This window comes from Mobula birostris, chromosome 31, assembly GCF_030028105.1.
Source record: "Mobula birostris isolate sMobBir1 chromosome 31, sMobBir1.hap1, whole genome shotgun sequence".
Classification (NCBI taxonomy): Eukaryota; Metazoa; Chordata; class Chondrichthyes; order Myliobatiformes; family Myliobatidae; genus Mobula; species Mobula birostris.
This window is the reverse complement of record NC_092400.1, coordinates 31,524,491-31,545,295: the sequence shown is the minus strand read 5'-3', so window position 1 is coordinate 31,545,295 and position 20,805 is coordinate 31,524,491. Positions and strand designations below refer to the sequence as shown.

At 40.6% G+C, this 20,805-nt stretch overlaps 1 protein-coding gene across 10 annotated transcripts in view; it reads right to left on the bottom strand.

The window, feature by feature from the left end:
• The window catches only part of LOC140190944 (probable E3 ubiquitin-protein ligase HECTD4), a 292,655-nt gene extending 272,277 nt beyond the window's left edge, over nt 1-20,378 (bottom strand). For 7 of the 10 annotated variants that reach the window (XM_072247923.1, XM_072247928.1, XM_072247925.1 and 4 more), the window contains exons 1-2: nt 19,744-20,377; nt 3,187-3,704 (exon numbers count right to left, since the gene is read on the bottom strand). In XM_072247923.1, the coding sequence (XP_072104024.1) occupies nt 3,187-3,704; nt 19,744-19,911 (686 nt within the window). In that variant the 5' untranslated portion in view covers nt 19,912-20,377. Of the gene's footprint in view, nt 1-3,186; nt 3,705-19,743 lie in introns of all 10 variants that reach the window. The other 3 variants (XM_072247927.1, XM_072247930.1, XM_072247924.1) reach the window with 1 other exon arrangement.
• Nucleotides 20,379-20,805: the final 427 nt, after the last annotated feature.

The following is a 20,805-nucleotide window of genomic DNA, read 5'->3' as shown; positions in this document are numbered from 1 at the left end:
GCACACGCACACAACTTACAGTAGTCGGATCAGCAAATAGACACACGCGGACAATTAATAAAATCACGTGGGAACAAAGTACACACATACACACACATACAACCAAGGGAAAAGTCAATACGATACCCCGACACCCTTGACTCTGTGTGGGCACGGCTCTTATGATATTTGGGACCATACCCACACCCCTAACCCTATTCAATGCACAACTCACCAACGGCAGGGTGGTCCCTCGGAGGTAGTAAAAAAGAGAAAGGGTCAAGCACACGTGGCTTCCTTTATAGTGCAGCAGGGCTGATGAGTCCAGCCCAGGTGGTTCACAGGGAAGCCAATGGCTCAGTGCCAGCAGGGTTAAGCTGATTACAAAGGCCAATTGTCTGAGGTCAAGTACAAGGCTAATTAAAGGGGCCCGTGGTTAGGTGTACATTGATGGGTGAGGAGGTGTCAAACCTAGATTGGCAGGTGGCATGTCTTTCGATCAGGTAAATGGGCAGTGCTGTCCGTGACAGTCACGACCCCTCCAATACACAACCTTGAAGCAGATTTTTATCAACTCCTCCGACCTGTGCCATCAATGCATCCATTTTGCATGAAGGAATATAATACCAATGTGATTTCTTTTAAAAAACTCCATTCCTTTATTACAATAACAAAATTCAAAACTTCATCCCTCAAGTTTCTCTGGCTCAGAACACTTTTACATTTGTTTATCATGTTAAAAGAATGCAGATTATGCAAGAATGTACTCAAATAGGCAATGGTTAGATGGCATTTCTCTAGGCCAATATGGCCCAACTTCTTTCAAATTTGTTAATAAATTATAAACCACTATAATACAGATCACAGGAATGAAAGGGTTACCGTTTGAGGAACGTCTGGTAGCTCTTGGGCTGAATTCCCTGGAGTTCAGGAGAATGAGGGGGGGGTCTCATAGAAACATTCCAAATGTTAAAAGGCCTGAACATATTAGATATGGCAAAGTTATTTCCCATGGTAAGGGATTCTAGGATAAAAGGGCACAACTTCAGGATTGAAGGACATCCTTTTAGAACTGAGATGCCGATAAGTTACTTTAGTCAGAGGGTGGTAGATCTGTGGAATTTGTTGCCACAAGTGGCTGTGGAGGCCATGTCACTGGGTGTATTTAATGCAGAGACAGATAGGTTCTTGATTAGCCAGGGCATCAAAGGGTATGGAGTGAAAGCAGGGGAGTGGTGATGACTGGAAGAATTGGATCACCCCACGACTGAATGGCAGAGCAGACTCGGTGGGCCGAATGGCCTATTTCTGCTCCTATATCTTATGTTCTTAAAAATTCTGTTCAGTTCATACCCATTACTTACTGCCTGTTATGCCTTTGGCATTTAGATCCTCCATCTGTCTGTCCTTTGCCATCACACTGTCGCACACATATAAAGAAGGATTCTAAATTGCAGCTTCCATAACTATTTATTCTTGACCAGTCAGCGTTGTTAGCCCTGATATGAACCCCCGAACCTGGTAGACCACTCTTAGTCTGGCTTCTACCTTTTGACCTGTTTGGCACATGCGACCCTGCGAACAGCCAAAGCCCCAACTCCAGCCAGCATAGCTCTCTAGGTCATTGAAACACGCAAGCCTCCAACCCCTGCAACAAGATTGCGGTCTTCTTGGAGGTTTATACCCATTAAACCATTCATAATGCCAAACAAATCACCAAAGGAAAAAGCCAAAATTTGTTAACTGCGGAAATGTCATTTACACTCGCAACCGATCTATGCAACAATTCTTTAATAGTTTTAAGTTCAAATTCTAGGTCAAGTTTATTGTCATTCAACTGTATGCATCTATATCTTCAAATGAGACAACATTCTTCTGGACCAAGGTGTACAACACAGTACATATAACTCACACACATAACAGATACAGTAATATTACCACAAATAAATATTACTCAAATCTTGCAATGTCAACTTGCATTCCCAATCCATCCATGAACTTCTCTCCCATGGCAGAGCCTTCAGCATATAAATAATGTGAGATGCAGATGTCAGCTACAAACCTGGCTTAGCAGGCTGTCAAAATTATGATTACTCTGAATGACCTAACTAGGCACAGAATGCTTGGAGATATTTCTCAGCAGCAGTGAATCAGTTAGTAGAACTGCTGCCTGAGTTCAGTCCTGACCTCTTGTGCTGTCTGCATGGGGTTTGCATTTTCTCCCTGTTATCAAGTGGGTTTCACCCAGTGCTCTAGCTTCCTCCCACATTCCAAAGACTTGGGTTGAGGCGGGGAAAGAGGGAAAAGAGGGAAAGTTGATGGGGATAGGAGAGAACAAAATAGGACTAGTGTAAATGAACGCTTGATGATTGCCACAGACTTTATGAACTGAAGAACCAGGAATCCGAGTACCAAGGAACTGCCTCAACTGCACAATTCACCACGAGACTACATGACAGGTCCAACATCAAAGGCAACTTGAAGTCTCAAAACTAGTACAAAGCAACTATGGAACCTCTATTTACCAGAAAAGCACAAAAACTGCTGTCAGTTGAAACTGTGCAGTATTTAGTGGCACAGGAATGGTGTGTCACACTAGCCACCAAGAAAGGCATGCTTTTCTCCAGCTCCAAATGGGGGAACATTTGGATGTAAATTAAAAATTCTTAATAATGTTAACCAGAACAGAAGACCAAGAAGAGATGCATTGCAAAAAATTGCAAATCCTTAAGATGAAACAAAAATACAGTATATTCAATCGTCCCTCTACTTCTGTAATAATTATAACAGCACAGGTGGGGGAGATCTTACACTTCCAGTCCTGTCAATACCAATTAACACCATGTCCAAAATGTTCAAGTTTTATTTTAAACAGATAGTCCTTTGTCTAAAGATAGTTTGCAAATTATGCTCAAAATACTTACACATGCATGGTTAGATAGAGATGGCACAGAGAATCTTTCACAAAATGTAGTGACGTTCATATAATCATGTAATGATTACGTTCACAATTAGTCTCTTAAAATAATCACCTTTGATGACTATATTCTTTCCCATTTTTAGGTTCATTATATTAGCAATATTCAGCATGATACTTCCTAACACCCCTCAGTAAGCTAAAGATGACAATGACTTCAACATTGTAAACAATCACATGAAATGTATTTCCGGTTACTACAACTTTAAGATGTGCCAGATTGCTCCTACCTTGCACAGGCAAGAGCCACCAGTGCGGCTGCAGCGTTCTCTTTCTGTTTCCATGTGATGGAATGACTAGAAGTAGGTGATTCTTCCAACCAAGAGCAAAGCAGGGATTCCAAACCATTCAGACAGTCGGCAGGTTCTTTTGTGAGACTCAAAGGCTGGCAATCTCTAAGGCAGTTGAGGAGTACCTCAGCAGTAATGTTACAGAGGGAGGGGTCAGTTTTACTCTGTGACTGGATTAAAGGGAACACCAATAAGAGGCCCATGCGAGAGGTAAACGGCGCCTGTTCTGGTTGTTGCAGTAAGCCCTGCCGCTTGAGCAAGGATATGGCCTCTTCATCACTGGAGTTTTCACGTTCATGCTGTTCTTCAAGCGCTAACTGGCGTTGTGCATTCCACAGTCCTCTAAGTGCATTGAGACGGTATTCAAGCAGTCGAGCATAGGCATTACTCTGGTTCCCGCATACAGCTCGTAATCGTTCAGCCAGCTCTTCAGGATTTTTGGTTTCAAATGTCAGTATCTGAAAATTGAATAACAGTAATTAACAATGATTTCTTTGTGATCACAGCTCTGATTTCTCTACTCTTAAATGGCTGTTCATAAGTTTTTAGCTTCAATGATAGAAAGAATCCATGTCCCTAATTACATAAGTATTAGATATGAGGTGGCCTGAAGCTTGCTGTGATAGCTAGTTTTTGTTCTAACATCACATAATCCAGTTTTTGAAATAGGCAGTCTCATTGGGAAAAATCAGTAAGGGCCAATTCCAATAAATTATTTAACCCTGGGGGAAATAAGCTAAATTCAACAGCATATTACAAAAGAATCCAAAGTGATAAATTTTTAAAACTAGTTTGAAATTAGTGCATAGAAGCAACCCTTGATTACATAATTTAGCACCTAACAAAGATCTGCTGCAACATACCTATCAGAACAAGAGGTCTACAGTGAATGCAATTTCACTAGCTCTCCACTTGGCCTTTGATCAACAATACCCATGTCAGACTGCTGTCGTTTGATTACAACTCAACATTCAACACAATCATTCCCTCGATTAGTTTCAAAATCTGGGTCTTTATACCTCCTCCTGTAACTGCATCCTTGACTTCCTCATCGAGAGATCACAGTCAGTGCAGCCTGGAAATAACATTGTCTCCTTGCTGACAATGCAGGCGCACCTCAAGGATACATGTTTAGCACACTGCTCTGTTCTCTATATTCAATACTATGTGGTGAGACACAGCTCAAACACCATATACAAATTTATTGATGACAACAGTTGTTGGCAGAATCTCAGATGATGTCGAGGTGGTGTACAGGAGTGAAAGATTAGCTGGTTGAGTGATGTTGCAACAGTAATTTTGAACTCAATGTCAGAAAGACCAAGGAAGTAATTGAGGACCATCCTCTGGGTCCCCCCCACCCTTGTCTTTCTTTCGGACCTCCTGTCCCATGATCCTCTCGTATCCCTTTTGCCTATCACCTGTCCAGCTCTTGGCTCCATCCCTCCCCCTCCTGTCTTCTCCTATCATTTTGGATCTCCCCCTCCCCCTCCCCCTCCAACTTTCAAATCCCTTACTCACTCTTCCTTCAGTTAGTCCTGACGAAGGGTCTCAGCCTGAAACGTCGACTGCACCTCTTCCTAGAGATGCTGCCTGGCCTGCTGCGTTCACCAGCAACTTCTATGTGTGTTGCTTGAAGTAATTGAGGACTTCAGGAAGGGGTAACCCAGAGAACACAGACTAGTCCTCATCGAGGGTCAGCAGTGGAAAAGGTGAGCAGCTTCAAGTTCCTGGGCTTAAAACATTTCAAAGGTTCTATCCTGGACCCAACACAATGATGCAATCTTGAAGGCACACTACCAGCTATACTTCATTGTGAGTTTGAGGAGATTTGGTATGTCAAAGACTCTAGCAAATTTCTACAGATGGAGAACATTCTGACTGGTTGCATCATCACTTGGTATGGAAGCTCCAATACATTGGATCAAAAAAAGCTACAGAGGGTTGTAGACTCAGCCAGCTCCATCATGGACACAAGCCTCTCCACCATCAAAGGACATCTTCAAAAAGCAGTACCTCAAAAAGGAGGCACCGATCATTAATGATCTTCACCATCCAGGACATGTCCTCTTCTCATTACTACCACCAAGGAGGCCATTCAACATTTTAGGAACAGCTTCTTCCCCTCCACAATCAGATTTTTGAGTGGTCCATGAACCAAAGAATGCTATCTCAAAATTTAGCTCTTTTACCTTACTTAGTTATTTGTCCTATTGTAACCTATAGCTTTTTAATGAACTACACTGTACTGCTGCTACAAAACATCAGATTTCACTATGTCAGTGATAATAAACCAGATTCTGATATTCTTGATTTGCAGCAGAAAGCATGGCAAGAACAAAAAAAAAACATACAACTGAAGTATATTTTTATACTGTTCAGTGCTTTTGGCAAGCATCAGTGACATTTCAATAGCTTAACAGATGAATGCACTAATCAGTAAGAGACAAGCTATACATGTCAACAGTACCACCATGGGCCCAACCCCAGGTTAGAAAGCACTCAACTCCCACTGCTGACCAATACTCAAAATACAAGCTGATAATTCCATACATGTCAATGTTGCACCAAGAGATGATTGGACTATAAGCAAATCGATCATGTGGTGGAGCCACTACAAATTCCAATCATTGAGACACACATACACTGCTAATATATAGCAAAACAGCTTGAAAGTATAGGTCCACATCCAAAGTAAACAACAGGCTGAAAAATACATGTTCTATTACTAGGCCCTAATACATTACTAGGCCCCCCTCTCCCTCCAACCTCACCCAACATGCAATCCTTACTTGGAAGCCATTCTGCAACCATAGTTTAAAATGTTCCCCTCTCAAAAACCTTCAGCCTTAGTTCATGACCCCATATCCTCTCCTTCTTCAGTTTATGCCCATTTTTATCTGACCATTCATGTGAAGCACTTTGAAAATATTTTAAAATTAAAATGTCAAGTAAGTTTGAAGCTGCTGTTGAATGAAGAAATAACTCAGAAATTAAATACTAATGTCACAGAAAATTCTGATATTTGCAAACAGTATCAAAATTGGGGAAATCCATACTGATAGGTAGACAGTATTTAAGAAAGCATGATTATATTCAAATTAGTGCACTGTCGCAGAATTCAAAACCACTAGAATGGGAAAATACTTATTAGCTGGAAAGCATCCTTTTTAAAAATATATTTATACTCTGCAAAACCATTACTAAGATTTAAACTGAAGAATAGTGCCAATAAATATATTTGCTTCAAAGTAAGTTTTTCAACCAATATAAACCATTTACCATAATGCTTCAACTACATTTTTTAAATAGCTTTTTCCTTTTAACAAGATTACTTCAGATGATGCCTAGAACAGTGAAGGGACTAGGGCCTTAGTTTAAAAGAGGTCAATCATTATGGTCTCTGAAATTATATCCAATAAAACAGATCATACTCATATCAGATATACACTTTAAATGTCATTGACTCCAGTATTGACCCAGACACGACAGTTAATAGCTTCTAAAAGGTTCAAAATATGCACTTTCAGCATCTCTCATTTCAGTCCTGGGGCAATACATATCACTATTGTTGGACACAATAATGAGCCAGATAAGAATAACTTTTCAGATCAGTGAAGATCGTGAGTGCGTCAAATGTAGGTGACTGCTGTTCTTGTCATTTTTATTCAGAGCTATTTTACCTTTATCTACAAACACCAAAAAATCTGAGTTAACGAAAGTGAATTAACGTCAAAAACTGAAGTTATTTGAAATTCCTTCAGATGTTTTGCATGCTACATGTACAGATTTTCTATTAGAATTAACATCATCAGGCTTTGAAGCAGGACAATTAGAATTTTTTAAATATGGAATTCCAGGTTGAATCTGTTAGTCTATTTAGTTATCATGTTCAAACGATATTATCACTTGGTAGGTAAGTGTTATTTTTACAAGGAAAAATGTGCACAAATTAGATTTTGAGTATACCAAATATCCTGCATCTCATAGACCAGCTGAGACCTACAGTAATTTACCCCACGGAGTAGAAGAGTATTATTGTCAATCAATAGTATCTGGGCATGAAAGCTCCTTTGTGAAGCTGTGGTTTCACATTTCTGAGCTCTCCGTTTTTTTAAATTCAATTTTCAGGATGTCAATGTCAATGGCGCAACTCAAAATTTATTGCAATCTCCAAATGTCCTTGTAGAGATGACTATAAGCCTTTGCCTTAAACTGCTGCAGTCTTCCTGGTAGAGGTACTTTGTGCAGAATGCTATTGGAGTTTCAGGATATAAACCCAGTGCAATGAAGGAACAGCCATATATTTCCAACACAAGATGGTATACAATTTGGAAGGGCTACTGTTGCACAAATCATCCACATCCCACAATGTAAACAGGACCACACAATGTCATGCTTTGTAACTTCAAACTTCAAACTGGACTACTACATCTTCCCCAGTGACTGTATGCATCAGAAAGCCAAAAGTCACATTAATGACCACTGTGTCTAGAGGTCACTTACATTTGTTACCAGTAATATAAAAATCAGATTAGACTATTTTTTCTCACAATGTCAAAAATGAAGAGGTGACCAAACGGATGGGTGTAAAGGAATGTCTTTAATGGAATTTTCTGATTCCGGCACATTGTAGCTACTCTGTTGACTACCGACAAAATGAGGAAAATAAACTGGTCAAGTGCTCTTTGGCAAAAACTAAAATGAAACCAGAACCCCTGCTACTTCTGTGTCTAAAGGCAGCAGTCATCTGTAAATCTTCCTCCATGTCACATACCTCTGACTTGGAAATATACAGTGTTTATCACAGCAGGATGAAAATCCAGCAACTCTCCATTTAAAGAACTCTGGACTCAATTTTAGTCCAACCACCAGAAAACTACATCGTCGCAAGGCAAGAAGGGAATGATATTAAATACTGGCCTTGCCAAAGAAACCATCCACATACAGTGCATGAATAATGAAAGAGCCGGGAACCTAGGTGGTTGAATGGCTGAAAGAAGTATGGTGATGAATAAAAATTTAGAGCTCGAGGGCCACAGTTCTCATGAAGGAGTTTAGGATTGGTGCTTTAAACAAGACATGGGTTTGAAGTTCAATTAAAGTACAACGTTCTGGAACCACTGATCAGTATGAGAAAAACTTAGATCGATTCTTGGGATGAAAGGGAAAACTTGAGCGGGTAGGGATTTTATTCACTAGAGCTAGTGAATTCATTAAAACATAAGAACCTGAGAGGGAATCTCACCTAGTCGCTCAACACCAGGTCCATAGCAAAGAAAGCCCAGCAGCGTCACTACTTCCTGCGAAGGCTGAGAAAAGACCATCTCCCACTCTCCATCCTCACCACATTCTACAGAGGATGTATTGAGAGCATCCTGAGCAGCTGCATCACTGCCTGGTTCGGGAATTGCACAGTCTCAGATCGCAAGACCCTGCAGCAGATAGTGAGATCAGCTGAGAAGATCACCGGGGTCCTCTTCTCGCTATTACAGACATTTACACCACATACTGCACCCGCAAAGCTAACAGTATTGTGAAGGACCCCATGCACCCCTCACACAAACACTATTCTCCCTCCTGCCACCTGGCAAAAGGTACCGAAGCATTCCGGCTCTCAAGACCAGACTGCAACAGTTTCTTCCCCCAAGCCATCAGACTCCTCAATACTCAAGAGTCTAGACTGACATCTACATCATCATATTGTAATTTGTCTTCTACTGTGCCTATTGTCTTGTTTATTAATTATTATACTGCCCTGCAGTTTTGTGCATTTTATGTAGTCCTGTGCAGGTCTGTAGTCTAGTGCAGTTTTTATGTTGTTTTACGTAGTCGAGTGTGGCCTTGTGCTGTCTCACATAGTCTAGTGTAGTTTTGTGTTGTTTCCTGTAATACTAGAGTCCTGGAGGAACGTTGTTTTGTTTTTACTGTGTACTGTACCAGCAGCTTATGGTCAAAATGATAATAAACTTGACTTGACTTGAGATGTCAAAATGGTATTTCCCTTCTTTGCGGAGGAAGCGGGCAGAGGTCAGAATCCACAGCTGAGATGCCATCCATTCAAGGCAAAATGAGGAGGAATTTCTTCACAGTGGGTCATAGATCTTTCGAATTGTCTACCACTAAAAGCTGTGCAGGTTGAATCAATGGAGAGTCTGAGGTACAGATATCTGTCCACAGGAAACAGACAGAAAAATGGAGTTAAGGTCAAGATTCAGTCAGCCTTGATCTTAATGAATTGGAGAGCTGGTGGAAGTTATAATATGGCCTAATCCTGCTTCAATTTCTACTATATTATTAACTTGCACATTATTTTGTAGCCAAAGTAATTTGCATATTCCTCAAGGAATGAAAAGAACTGAACAGCAGAGATTAGTTTTGTTGCACCACAGATACAAATTATGTAAACGAGAACAGATTCAGAAGATTAGAATTCAATACACAAGATAACTCTAGCAACTGGAACAGAACAAGTACGTTCATGAACCAGCTAATGACATTTGAGATAATGAGTAGTACAGAGAGAAAAAAAGGAGTTCAAACAGTGAAAGGACTATTTTAATGATGCAAACAATAAGTGCAACAGACTGCAAAGATCCCATTCAGGGAGTAATTCAGTCTGCAAGTAAGCAAAACAGGGTAAGGAATAGCTCAATATGAAAAGACGAAGCTGGTAATGAGTAAAATAAAAGCAACATTTTGAAACCATTTGGATTAAGATAGCTCAGTGGACAGAAGGGGGAGAGATAGTAGTCTGGAGGAGTAGGAGCTGCAAGGACTTGACAGGAATCGAGAAAATAGTGTAGGAGTCGGCCACCAGGCACCTCAAGCCTGCCCAGACATTCAATGGACTCGACAATTTGTGTTGCTGATAACAAATGTAAGCCCCTTTAGACACAATGGGTAACTTGCCTATAAATTTAACTTCTGGTTTTCTGATGCATACAGTCACTAAGTTGAAGTTGTAAGGCTTGACAAAATACTGTCCTGACATTCAATTTATTAGACTATGATATCCTCTTAGTATGGATTGAGCTTGCTTAATAAATCTGTTGTGCTTATACACCTGGACCCAGTTGTTACAGTCATAAACTTGTTTCTTGAGGTAGTTTAAATTAAAGCTTAAAAGCAAAACAGAACAGCAAACTGTCAAATCTAACAAGCAGAACTTCTAAAATTAACTATATATTGAAGTAACAAAATCACCTCATTTTGCCACTTACTTGTATTGGATAATCAAAAGTACAAAACAATGACAATACTGCATCTGGTTGTTTAGGAAGTAGTTCAAGGATACTATATTCATATACTGTATGTAATAAATGGATTCAAGAACATTATTCCTAATGATATAATGCCACTTAAGTTTTGGACTATTCACAGAACTTTGGTTATACCATTAAGCCAAAGTTGCTTGTTCTTGAACTGAACTGTATGCACAACAGCAAATAAACCCAAAATATATACTTGCTCAGGACAAACTTTTAACTTTTTGATATTGAAGGACTGAAGCTCATTATTTTTACTGAAAGTAGGAGCGGGATAAGAACAAAGGGCTTGATCTGTGACTTAGTAGAAACCAAAAAAGAAGTGACACAAGCAATGGTGATGCTGGTTAAAAGATATACAGGTAAATATGGGAGATATCTGAATATGAGAAAACCAATTAAATCTGAATTAGCAGGAGGGAGGAAAACAGTCATAAATACGAGGTACAAGACTGGAATAACCAATTATTAAAATTGTTGATTTCAATGTCAAGTGCCAGTCAGAATATTAAGTTTTGCTCCTTGAGCTTAAATTGAATTTCACTGGAGCATTGTTACAGGTAAAAGATGGAAAGGTCAGAGTAAGAATAGAACAAAAAGTTATAATGACAAGCAAATGGAAGCTTTGGTCATCTTTATGGACTGAATGTTAACATATTCTTTTCAACTAAATTACCAGTAAAGATTGCAGAAAGATTATGAACACATGGCAGTTCAGGCTTTCTTTACAGTTCTTCAATCCCACTTTCATCTCATCTTCTGTTGGAACTGTTTACAAACCTTTATTAGCTTTAAGCACAATCAACTGATGCCCTTGGTTCAATTAGAATTCAGGAATTCAGAGACATCTGAGTGACTAACACATCAATGCATTTGGAAGGAAACCACAGCACTGCTGAATGCATGGTATTTTGATGAACATTAAGCCAAGGCTCTGTTTGCCCTCTCAGACAGATTCTAAAATTTCCAAGGCACTAATTGAAGATCAGACTGTGTTGGCATCCTGGCCAAAAAAATTCTCTAGTTCCTGCTTTTCTGGGATGATGACTTGCCCAAAGTAACTGCCATGTACTTATAATGTCCTTTGCATAATGAAGTGCTTAAACTTGCACAAAGTACTGTACTTGCTTGTAACTTTGCCAATGTTTAAACTGTTAACTAAAAAATTGAAATTGTTGCCTGCCTGTTATTCCCATGGTTTCTCTTAGTTACTGTTCCCTTGATTTCTATTCAATTTAATCTCATCTTGTCATTTTAGAATTGTTTAAAAAACTTGGTTTTGTTCAAAAAACTGAAGAACTGCAGTTGCAGGAAACCTGCAATAAAAAGTGAAAGTGACAGAAATGCCCAACAGGTCAGGCAATATCTGCGAACAAAGGAGAGAAAAAAAAATCAAGTTCTAGGTCAATGACCTTTCAGAGTTCTGGAGAAAGCAACAACCCAAGTTCTGCTTAACATCACTTAATCAGCAACATAACAATCACCAGATCATTTGCTGTAGTGCTGTTGATTGAAGGAAAAACTTTGACTGGGGCATCAGGAATAGCTTCCTTGCTCTCACTTGAAAATATCCCATAGTAATTTTTGCATCCAAGCATGTATTGACTTTTTCTCTCTCAGATGCCAACCAACCTGCTGAGTACTTCCAGCACTTTGTTTTATTTACATTTTTACCATCTGCAGTAAACAGCAAAACTCCAAGAGTTACAAAATACACGTGGATTAAGATGTTAACTGTCCTGTGCTATCACCAGTGGGATCATCAGTTGATCTGCCACCTGTCTTCAGGAGTTTCGGCCCGCTTATGATCAAGACTCCCTCGAGGTGGTGGGCCAGCAGTGCTAAAGCACCACCTCCCACTGGTGAGCTTAAAAACTTGGCATCTGCCTCTATCAGAGTTGTTGGTCACTTCCATCCAACAGATAGTCTACTCTTCCGGTGTCTATGCAACTAATGAAGAGTTTGCAAGATATGTATACACTGTCTGACTATCTGCCCCCCTGGACATACTTGGTCCACACCCATGCTGATCCTGTCTCTGCTGCCTCAGCTACAGCCCTGCTGGTTGACTTGATCTCTCTTCTAGTGAAGCCAAGGTCACGCAGCCACTTCTGGAGAGTGAACGCAATAAACCCACAGCAGCCTACTTCGAATGGATAGCATGAGACCTTCCACTCTCGGTCTCTGCACTCTGATCTTAACTCTGCATACTTGGTTAACTTGCACTCGGTTAACTTGCACTCATGAGCTTCATCGATGTTGTCTTCCCAGGGGACTGAGTTCACCAATAACCACCAATAATCCATTTTCCCACTATTTGGAAACTGATGGTTCGTCATCTAGCTAAGCAGGTAATGCTTGCCTTGCTCCCCATTCACTCAGTGGAGTTCTGGTTTCCACCCTCTGCTTTCGTTCAATTCGCACACTTCCTTTAAACTCATGTACTGCCTCTCTCCCCCTTGAAACTTGCCAGGGATTCACTGAAATGTTACTGTGGAATATCTTTAAAATGAGTGAATTAAAAGTGAAGGCGTATTGATAAAATATCATCCAATAGCCCAGAAAATCTGATAGTCCAGCAATGTTCCAAGCATACCAGATATTGCTTTTGGATGAGTTTTCAACATCTGATACAAATCATGATGCCTCCAAAGTTGCAGCACAACACTAGATCATCAGTCTAAAATTTTATGTTATAATTCCAGATTAGGACTTGGATCTACAATCTTCTGATTCAGAGGCAAGTTAAAATGATAAGGTTTTTTGAAACCCTCATAGGTATATTTTCCTTTAATAATAAAATAAACATTCCCATTAACAGAAGCCATATCTCAGAATAAAATACCAAATAAATATTACTCCATGGGTTTCAGTAACTCAGTAAAACCCTACTGATACTATTCAGCAAATACCTAATTCAACTACTAGTAATACTTGGATCAGAAACCACATAGAAATACTGGAGGGCAGATGGATGCCACCGGGTCCTTCTGCCCAAGAATAACAACATTAAGATGCCTCAAAAGGCTGCAATATTGAATAAAAATGAAACTTTGCTGTTTAAAATATATCATCATGTGCTGTGTGATATGATGTGGGTGATCATGGTCTTTCCGTGACCATGATTGTTCCCCCTTGAAAATTTTTCTACAGAATTGGTTTGCCATTGCCTTCTTCTGGGCAGTGTCTTTACAAGATGGGTGACCCCAGCCGTTACCAATACTCTTCAGGATTGTCTGCCTAGCGTTAGTGGTCATATAACCAGGACTTGTGATGTGCACCAACTGCTCATACGACCATCCACCACCTGCTCCCGTGGCTTCACATGACCCTGATTCCGGGGGGGGGGGGGCAGGCACTAAGCAGGTGCTACACCTTGCCCAAGTGCAGAGGAGGGCAGCAGTGCTTTACACCTCCTTTGATAGAAAAGCATCTCCACTCCACCACCTTTCTAAAGTATATAGGAATTATTTTACCCACTTACTGCCAAAATATTATGAGCCTTCAATTTTGACCAAACTCTTGCACAGTGAATTAATAATATTGTTTGGCAGGAAGTGGGTAAAATAATTCTTTACCTGCAGCTTCTAAACTGAACTGCTTAATTGCCTTGAAAGGGAAAATCTGGGATAAAATCCAACAGCTCCAAACAGCATCACTCAAAAGGAATGATAAGGTTAGGTCATGAACAAGGACATTATTTTCGGTAAGTATACCTAGTGACTAATTAAAGAAGCACAAATAATGAGACACATCCTACTTTTGCAATGGAAGAAGACTATTGGAATTCAAGTCAGAAGAAAAACAGTTACATTTCATTATTGTATCAGCATGTTCAATGTCTCCGCTGCAAATTACAATGACAAATTAGCATGAAAATCTAGTATAAATATGGAACACTCACAACATGCTGGAGGAACTCAGCAGGCTGGGCAGCATCCATGGAAACGATCAGTCGACGTTTCGGGCCGGAACTCTTCGTCAGGACTGTAGGGGGAAGGGGCAGAGGCCCTATAAAGAAGGTGGGGGGGAGGGTAGAAGGAGAAGGCTGGAAGCTTCCCTTCCCATCCTCCCCCCATCTTCTTTATAGGGCCTCTTTCCCTTCCCCCTACAGACCTGACGAAGGGTTCCGGCCCGAAACGTCGACTGATCATTTCCACAGATGCTGCCTGACCTGCTGAGTTCCTCCAGCGTGTTGTGAGTGTTGCTTTGACCCCAGCATCTGCAGAGTATTTTGTGTTTAGTATAAATATGGCAAGCATATTTTCAATAGGAATTCATGCTTTTTTAAAGTTAATAAAAATAATCAGAACAATAATTATAGGATAGGAGTAAATTTTTAAAATGTAATTATATTGGTTTAAACTGGCTACAAAAATGTCAGCTAGAAAGAATAATACGTGCTTATTTATACCAACCTCCAGGTTTCCCACACCACTTTACAATTCATGAAGTACTTTTTGAGGCACATTCAATGACACATAGTGAGTAATGAGACAGCTATTTTGCATACAAGTTCCCACAAACCAAAACACAACACAAGATAATCTTAACAGTAAACTAGAGAATATCCTATACAGCAAGAGTATTTTCATCAGAACAATTGTCTAAATTCTAGGTAGCTGCTTACCACACCTTCTCAAAAGGCAAAGAAATGCCGATATTAATCTGGACTTCAACAAAATGAGGTCATTAAAATGTTTATTGCTTGGAGAAGATATAGCACATTAGGCAAATACTTCCAAGAAATGGACACGGCATGGTGTCAAATTAAATCACTAACTATTTACAGAAAACACAGCTTGGGCATTTGTACAACCCAGCTCCCACTACCTCATCTCCAAACCCTTTTCAATCCGGGAACAACAGGCTAATTAAACAAAAATAACAATCAGTCTTTTATTTATAGTGGCAGCACAATAACTCAAGTTGAAAGAGTGCACTTGAGGTGATTACATACAAATACATACAAAGAACCACTCTATAGCCATATACTTGTGGGCATGCCACTTTACCAACTACACATATTACAAGAGTAACAGCTCTAAAAAATTTATACTCAGCACCTAGAAAATTAATTTGCACCATTAGGGCACAAAGGAATATTCAATCTTCACTGTCCTGTTTAAGCCAATTGAAACCAAGTATTCAAACACACACTGCAGTAATTCACTACCAGAGGTCCAGCCCTTAAAAGCCTAAAACTCAGACAATACGACTGCAGCGCAATACTGGAAATTCATGTCACAACTTTATAAATCTTTAGATAGGCCCCTGTTGGAATAATGTAGTCAGATCCAGCCATCATACTTCAAAATGTACACAAGATGCATAGATGATGCACTTTGAATAAGATGAATCATAAATTCATCTCCCTGGAGCACTAAACAGAAGTCTTCAAGATATTGAGAGGTTCTAATGGAAATTCTGGCCAACATGTACATCAATAGCCTGAGGTCACAGATTAAAATTTGGTAGATATTTTAAAAATCCAAATGCAAAGGAATTTTTCCTTCACTCAGCTACAAGGATTTTGTACTCAATAACCAAGAAGATGGTGGAAGCAGATACTGTGCTTAGCTTTAAAAAAGGCAGTTGGATTGATGATGAAGTATGCTGAATTCATAAGGACACAAAAATAGGGATTGGGATTAAGCATCACTGTTCTTCTGAAGCAGGGGTTCCCAACCTTTTCTATGCCATGGACCAATGGGTCTGTGGACTCCAGATTGGGAAACTTTGTGCTAAAGAGAAACAGGCACCACTGCCCAGTTTCCTCCTGGGCTGTAAATTTCCAATTTTATAAGCATGATAGAACTGCACCTTGCCAGACCTATCAGAACAATACCAATCTTCCAACATTGTAAGCATTAGAGACCATTAAATTTAATTCTGATTATGCTCATTTCAAGGTTCATTTGAAAAATTTCTCATCAAATTAAACAAAAACTCAAATGATTCTACAGATGCTGGAAATATTGAGCAACCAAATTATCCAAAGCCAGATTCCATCTTGGTGTTAATTCAGTCCGATGGATGTCAGGTTGAGAGGTACTGAGAATAAAGACCAGCAATCTCCATTGTCAATGACTGAAGTCTGCAGCCCCCAAGGACATGGGCTGGTGATTCCCTCCCCCACCCCCGTCCCACACAGGTTGACAGGTCCTGGGGTTGAAGGCTTGGTTGAACAGGAGGCTTGAAGGCCAGTCACCCCTGGTCAGTCTCCTGGGGTTGGAGGTCTGTGCAAGTTTGGAGATCAAAGTCCAGAGGTCGAAGATGGAGGAGAATGGCCAGGAAATGTCGAGTCAAGGGGTCGAAGCCTGAAGTTCAAAGACCGAAGCTGGTGAGTCCAGAGGTTGAAGCCCTTGGGTCTGCATGTCCAGAAGTAGGAGGTCTGGACCAGGGACTGGGGACCTGATGTTGGAGAGTCCAGGGCCAAGGACGGGAGGTCAGAGGTGGCCCGTCCTGGGGTTAGAGGCCTGTCTAGATGTAAGTGGATGGGAGAATGGGAAACGAGCTTGTTTTATTATCGTTGCTTGCATTGTTGTTCTGAACATGTTGGGCATGCTATGTTGACAGCAAAACGTGAGGCAAAATTTGTAGGCTGCCCTGCCCCCCCAGCATCTCCACAAGTTGTATTGGTTTTTAAACACAAACAACACATTTCACTGTATGCTTTCAATGTATGTGATAAATAAACGAACCTGAATCTCTCAGAAAGAAGGCTGCTTCTATATTGTTGTTTATAATTTTCAGAGAAGGCAGGTACCATAATCATTGGATCAAAAATACTGTGCAAAAATGATGTAAACAGAGAATTGTTCCAAAGCCAATGCACAGCAAATAAATATCATGCCCCAGAACAGTAAAGGTTAACCATATTAAGACACAATATAAAACAGAAGCGGTAGAATCATTGATCTCACAAATTTCCTTTCATTTACAGGATAGATTTTATAGGAGAGCTATGGAAATTTTTTCATAACCTACAGTAACCTGCTTAACTCTCGTTAGTTAATGCAGAAACAGTTTTGCAGCTGTACAAGAGAAACTGGAAACAAAAGAATGTAAATTCCACTATCAAAGAGGGGAAGAATTTCAGAGGGAATAGTATTTATTTTTCAGGAATACGAAATGTTTTTAGGTGGAACAGCTGACTACAAAACAAAGTGTCAGATAATCCAATAAATATTATCCAAGAAGTGAACAGCACCACTAGCCACTATGATTCAGCAAACCCTGTGAAGACTGGCAAAAACCATATTAAATATTTGACACTAGTTTCACGTTTTGCAAAACAGCCAGTTCCAACCTTTTTAATCAAATACATCTCCTTCAAGATTCTATCAGCTAATGTAAACATTAAAATGCACATTTCTCTGGACAGGAATGCACTCCTGTTTAATGTTTTGGACACCGGGTTTGCTAAAGCTGCTGACTTAAACTGTGATCTGGCACCCACAGGGTTTTTGATCTGAAATATTAATTGTTTGTCTTTCCAGAAGAATTTTTGACCTTAAACAGTAACTTTCTTTTTCTACAAATGCTGTCTTATCTTATTGTGAACTGCTTATTTTTTTAAAAAAACACGTATATTTCTATTCTCTGTAGTTTCTTTTGATTTTCATTTAAAGTTTGATTCGCCTTAAAATATGATCACATGATCTAGCAGAAAGAAAAGCTGACATTTCTTTTGAGAAACCTAGAAACAAGTCCCAACTCTAATCAAAACACCACAAACCTAATACACGACCACATGGTTCAATTCTGAAAAACGAAATGTTTGTCACCTGAATGTCAGACTTAAATTTCTGAACTGTTCAGCAGATTCATAACATTATACTCAAAACATACGATACGCCTTTTTTTAAAAAAAAACTGCAGTCCCCACAGCCTCTTAAACCAATTTCATAGTTGAGTTCTACTGACTCATTGGAAGGGATTCTTACATTGTATTCTTTATGCAGTACAATTTCATTTTCAAAACAATTCTCCAAATGTAAAAGATTTAATAATACCGTGCATCGTTCAAATACAACGTTAAATTATCACTATTCAGATCTTTTATCTTATTCCTCTATTCTTGCTCAGAGAAATTATTTCCCTTAGTACGTTAGGTAATTCTTTGCAAGTTGTGTTAAACGTTCACGTTTACTGTCCCCTTTGCAATCGCATTCAGTCGGTAAGACTTATATTTACTTTTTCGTTCCCCAATGCCTTGGCGTATATCTATTTACATCACACATGACTGCATTGAGTCAACTGATAAACTCGGTGATGGGCTGGGTTTATTTTAATGAAATCTACTTTTTGATAACGAAACAACGGCGATGCTACGTGGATCGAATTTACAAAATACCAGTTAATTTTATTCATTCATCTCCGTGCAATTAGTCCTCTAAAACAAAACGCGATTCTGATTTGTCTTTGACTTTTGTGGATGAAACTCGAACCTCGCGTGAAGCAATTAAAAATTCCATAAACGTAATTATTTTTCTTCTAACTCTACTCTATACATTTTACTTGAGAGTACGACTACCCAAACTAATTCCCCTTCATAACTTGAAGGAACGAAATGGTCAAAGAAAACCGTAAAACGTAAACAGAAACGTTGATTTATCAACGTATTTACAAAACGACAGGGTCGATAGGATTTAATTTGAGAGCGACTTAAAACATACATATCAGATGTTTGGTTGTTTGCATCGATAAATATTTTCAATATACACTTCAGATTCTCTGACCTGCTCGTTCTGCTCCATTCTGCCCAATCATGTAGCCACTCTTCTTATACATTAGCGAGTGTTACAGCCTAGATCCTCAAACCGTTTTAACTTGGGGAGGGGTCTCAGTCAGCAGGAGTTCAATCAAAAGCAGCTCCATCCCTCCAAAGGTTTGAATGAAAGGGGCGGGGGTCTGTCAACCGCATTGAAGCTCATATTTCCCATAATGACCCAGAATATATTATGAACCGTCATCGGCTATAGTTTACAGCTTTCACACCAGCATAAGATGATCTGACATTCCGCTTCAAGCTCCTCAAAACCAGTGTTTTGTTAATGACAATAATTGACTCCCATTTTGTTCGCAGCGACAAGACTGCGTCAAAGCCCCGAGAGTGGCTGGCAGCACGGAACGAACAAGGATGGTCAGCCGTTAGACCGACTCCCTCCCTGGTCCGAGCTCCGCGTTAAACGCGCAGGCAATAAATACAGGTCAGGTAGCTCACCTCCTGTTCATTCTCCCCGGGCTCGGCTGAAACCCCGATCTCAGTTGGCAGCTCTACCAGATCGGTCACTCTGATCAACCCGTCATGTAGAAAGAGGGTCTCCTCCTTCACCGAGAGCCACTGGGCCGAGTCGGCTGCCGCCGCCGCCGCCGCGGCCGCCACTGCCATGGCTCCCGAGGACAGGCGCCAACACACGGACAGCGCGCTGCCTCCTCAAGCCTCCGCCGCCGCCATTGCAACCCACGGTTCTCCTCGGTCCCCCCAGCAGGACGAGGGCAGGGGGTGAAGAGAGAGAAACCGACGCCGTCAACCCCTCGAGAAAACGTGCAGGCGGAGCGGGGGCGGGAAGGGTTGCAGCCGGCTGCTGGGACGGGGCTAGGACTTGGTGCCTCACTCACTGACAGGCCGACCGACTCCGCTTCACACCAGCACCCGTCAGCGCTCACACTGACGCCATATTGGACAGATGAGGGACTGTCCCCAAAATGCACCGCGTCACGCACGGCGGCGCGCACAGGGGGGCAATCCACGGCAGCGGGCGGATAAACCCATAGGGGGCGCTGTTGCTGTCGGCTCGGGGCGCTCCAGCGAAGCTGGGCGTTACCTTTGGTATGGTATCTACTGGTTTCATGGGAGCTGGGGACCAAATCCATGATTCTCGTTGAGTCTCGATGTGAAAAGAGAAAAAAAACAGCGCAGTGACTCCTCCATTAATCTGCTAAAGAGAACGATTCTTTCTAGTGGGGAGAAACAACAGACGGAGGAATCTGTAAGGACATAGACTCAGCGAACTCCACTGAGGGGGCTATTACAAGATGATGAGCCATCCAAGAGGAAGTATAAACTGGAAGGAGACGCCCACAGATATTTGGTCATCAGTCCTATGGAGATAGAACAAAGATGCATTACTCCCATTTCCCAATGGAATTGTCTTAAATCCATTGCAAAAATAAGAGCAATCCATAGAGAAAGATACATATATAGCAGGGTGGTTCTATCAACAAAATAACGGCCTTCGAGGAGAAACCATCTATAAGAGATACCTGATGTTAGAGGTATCAA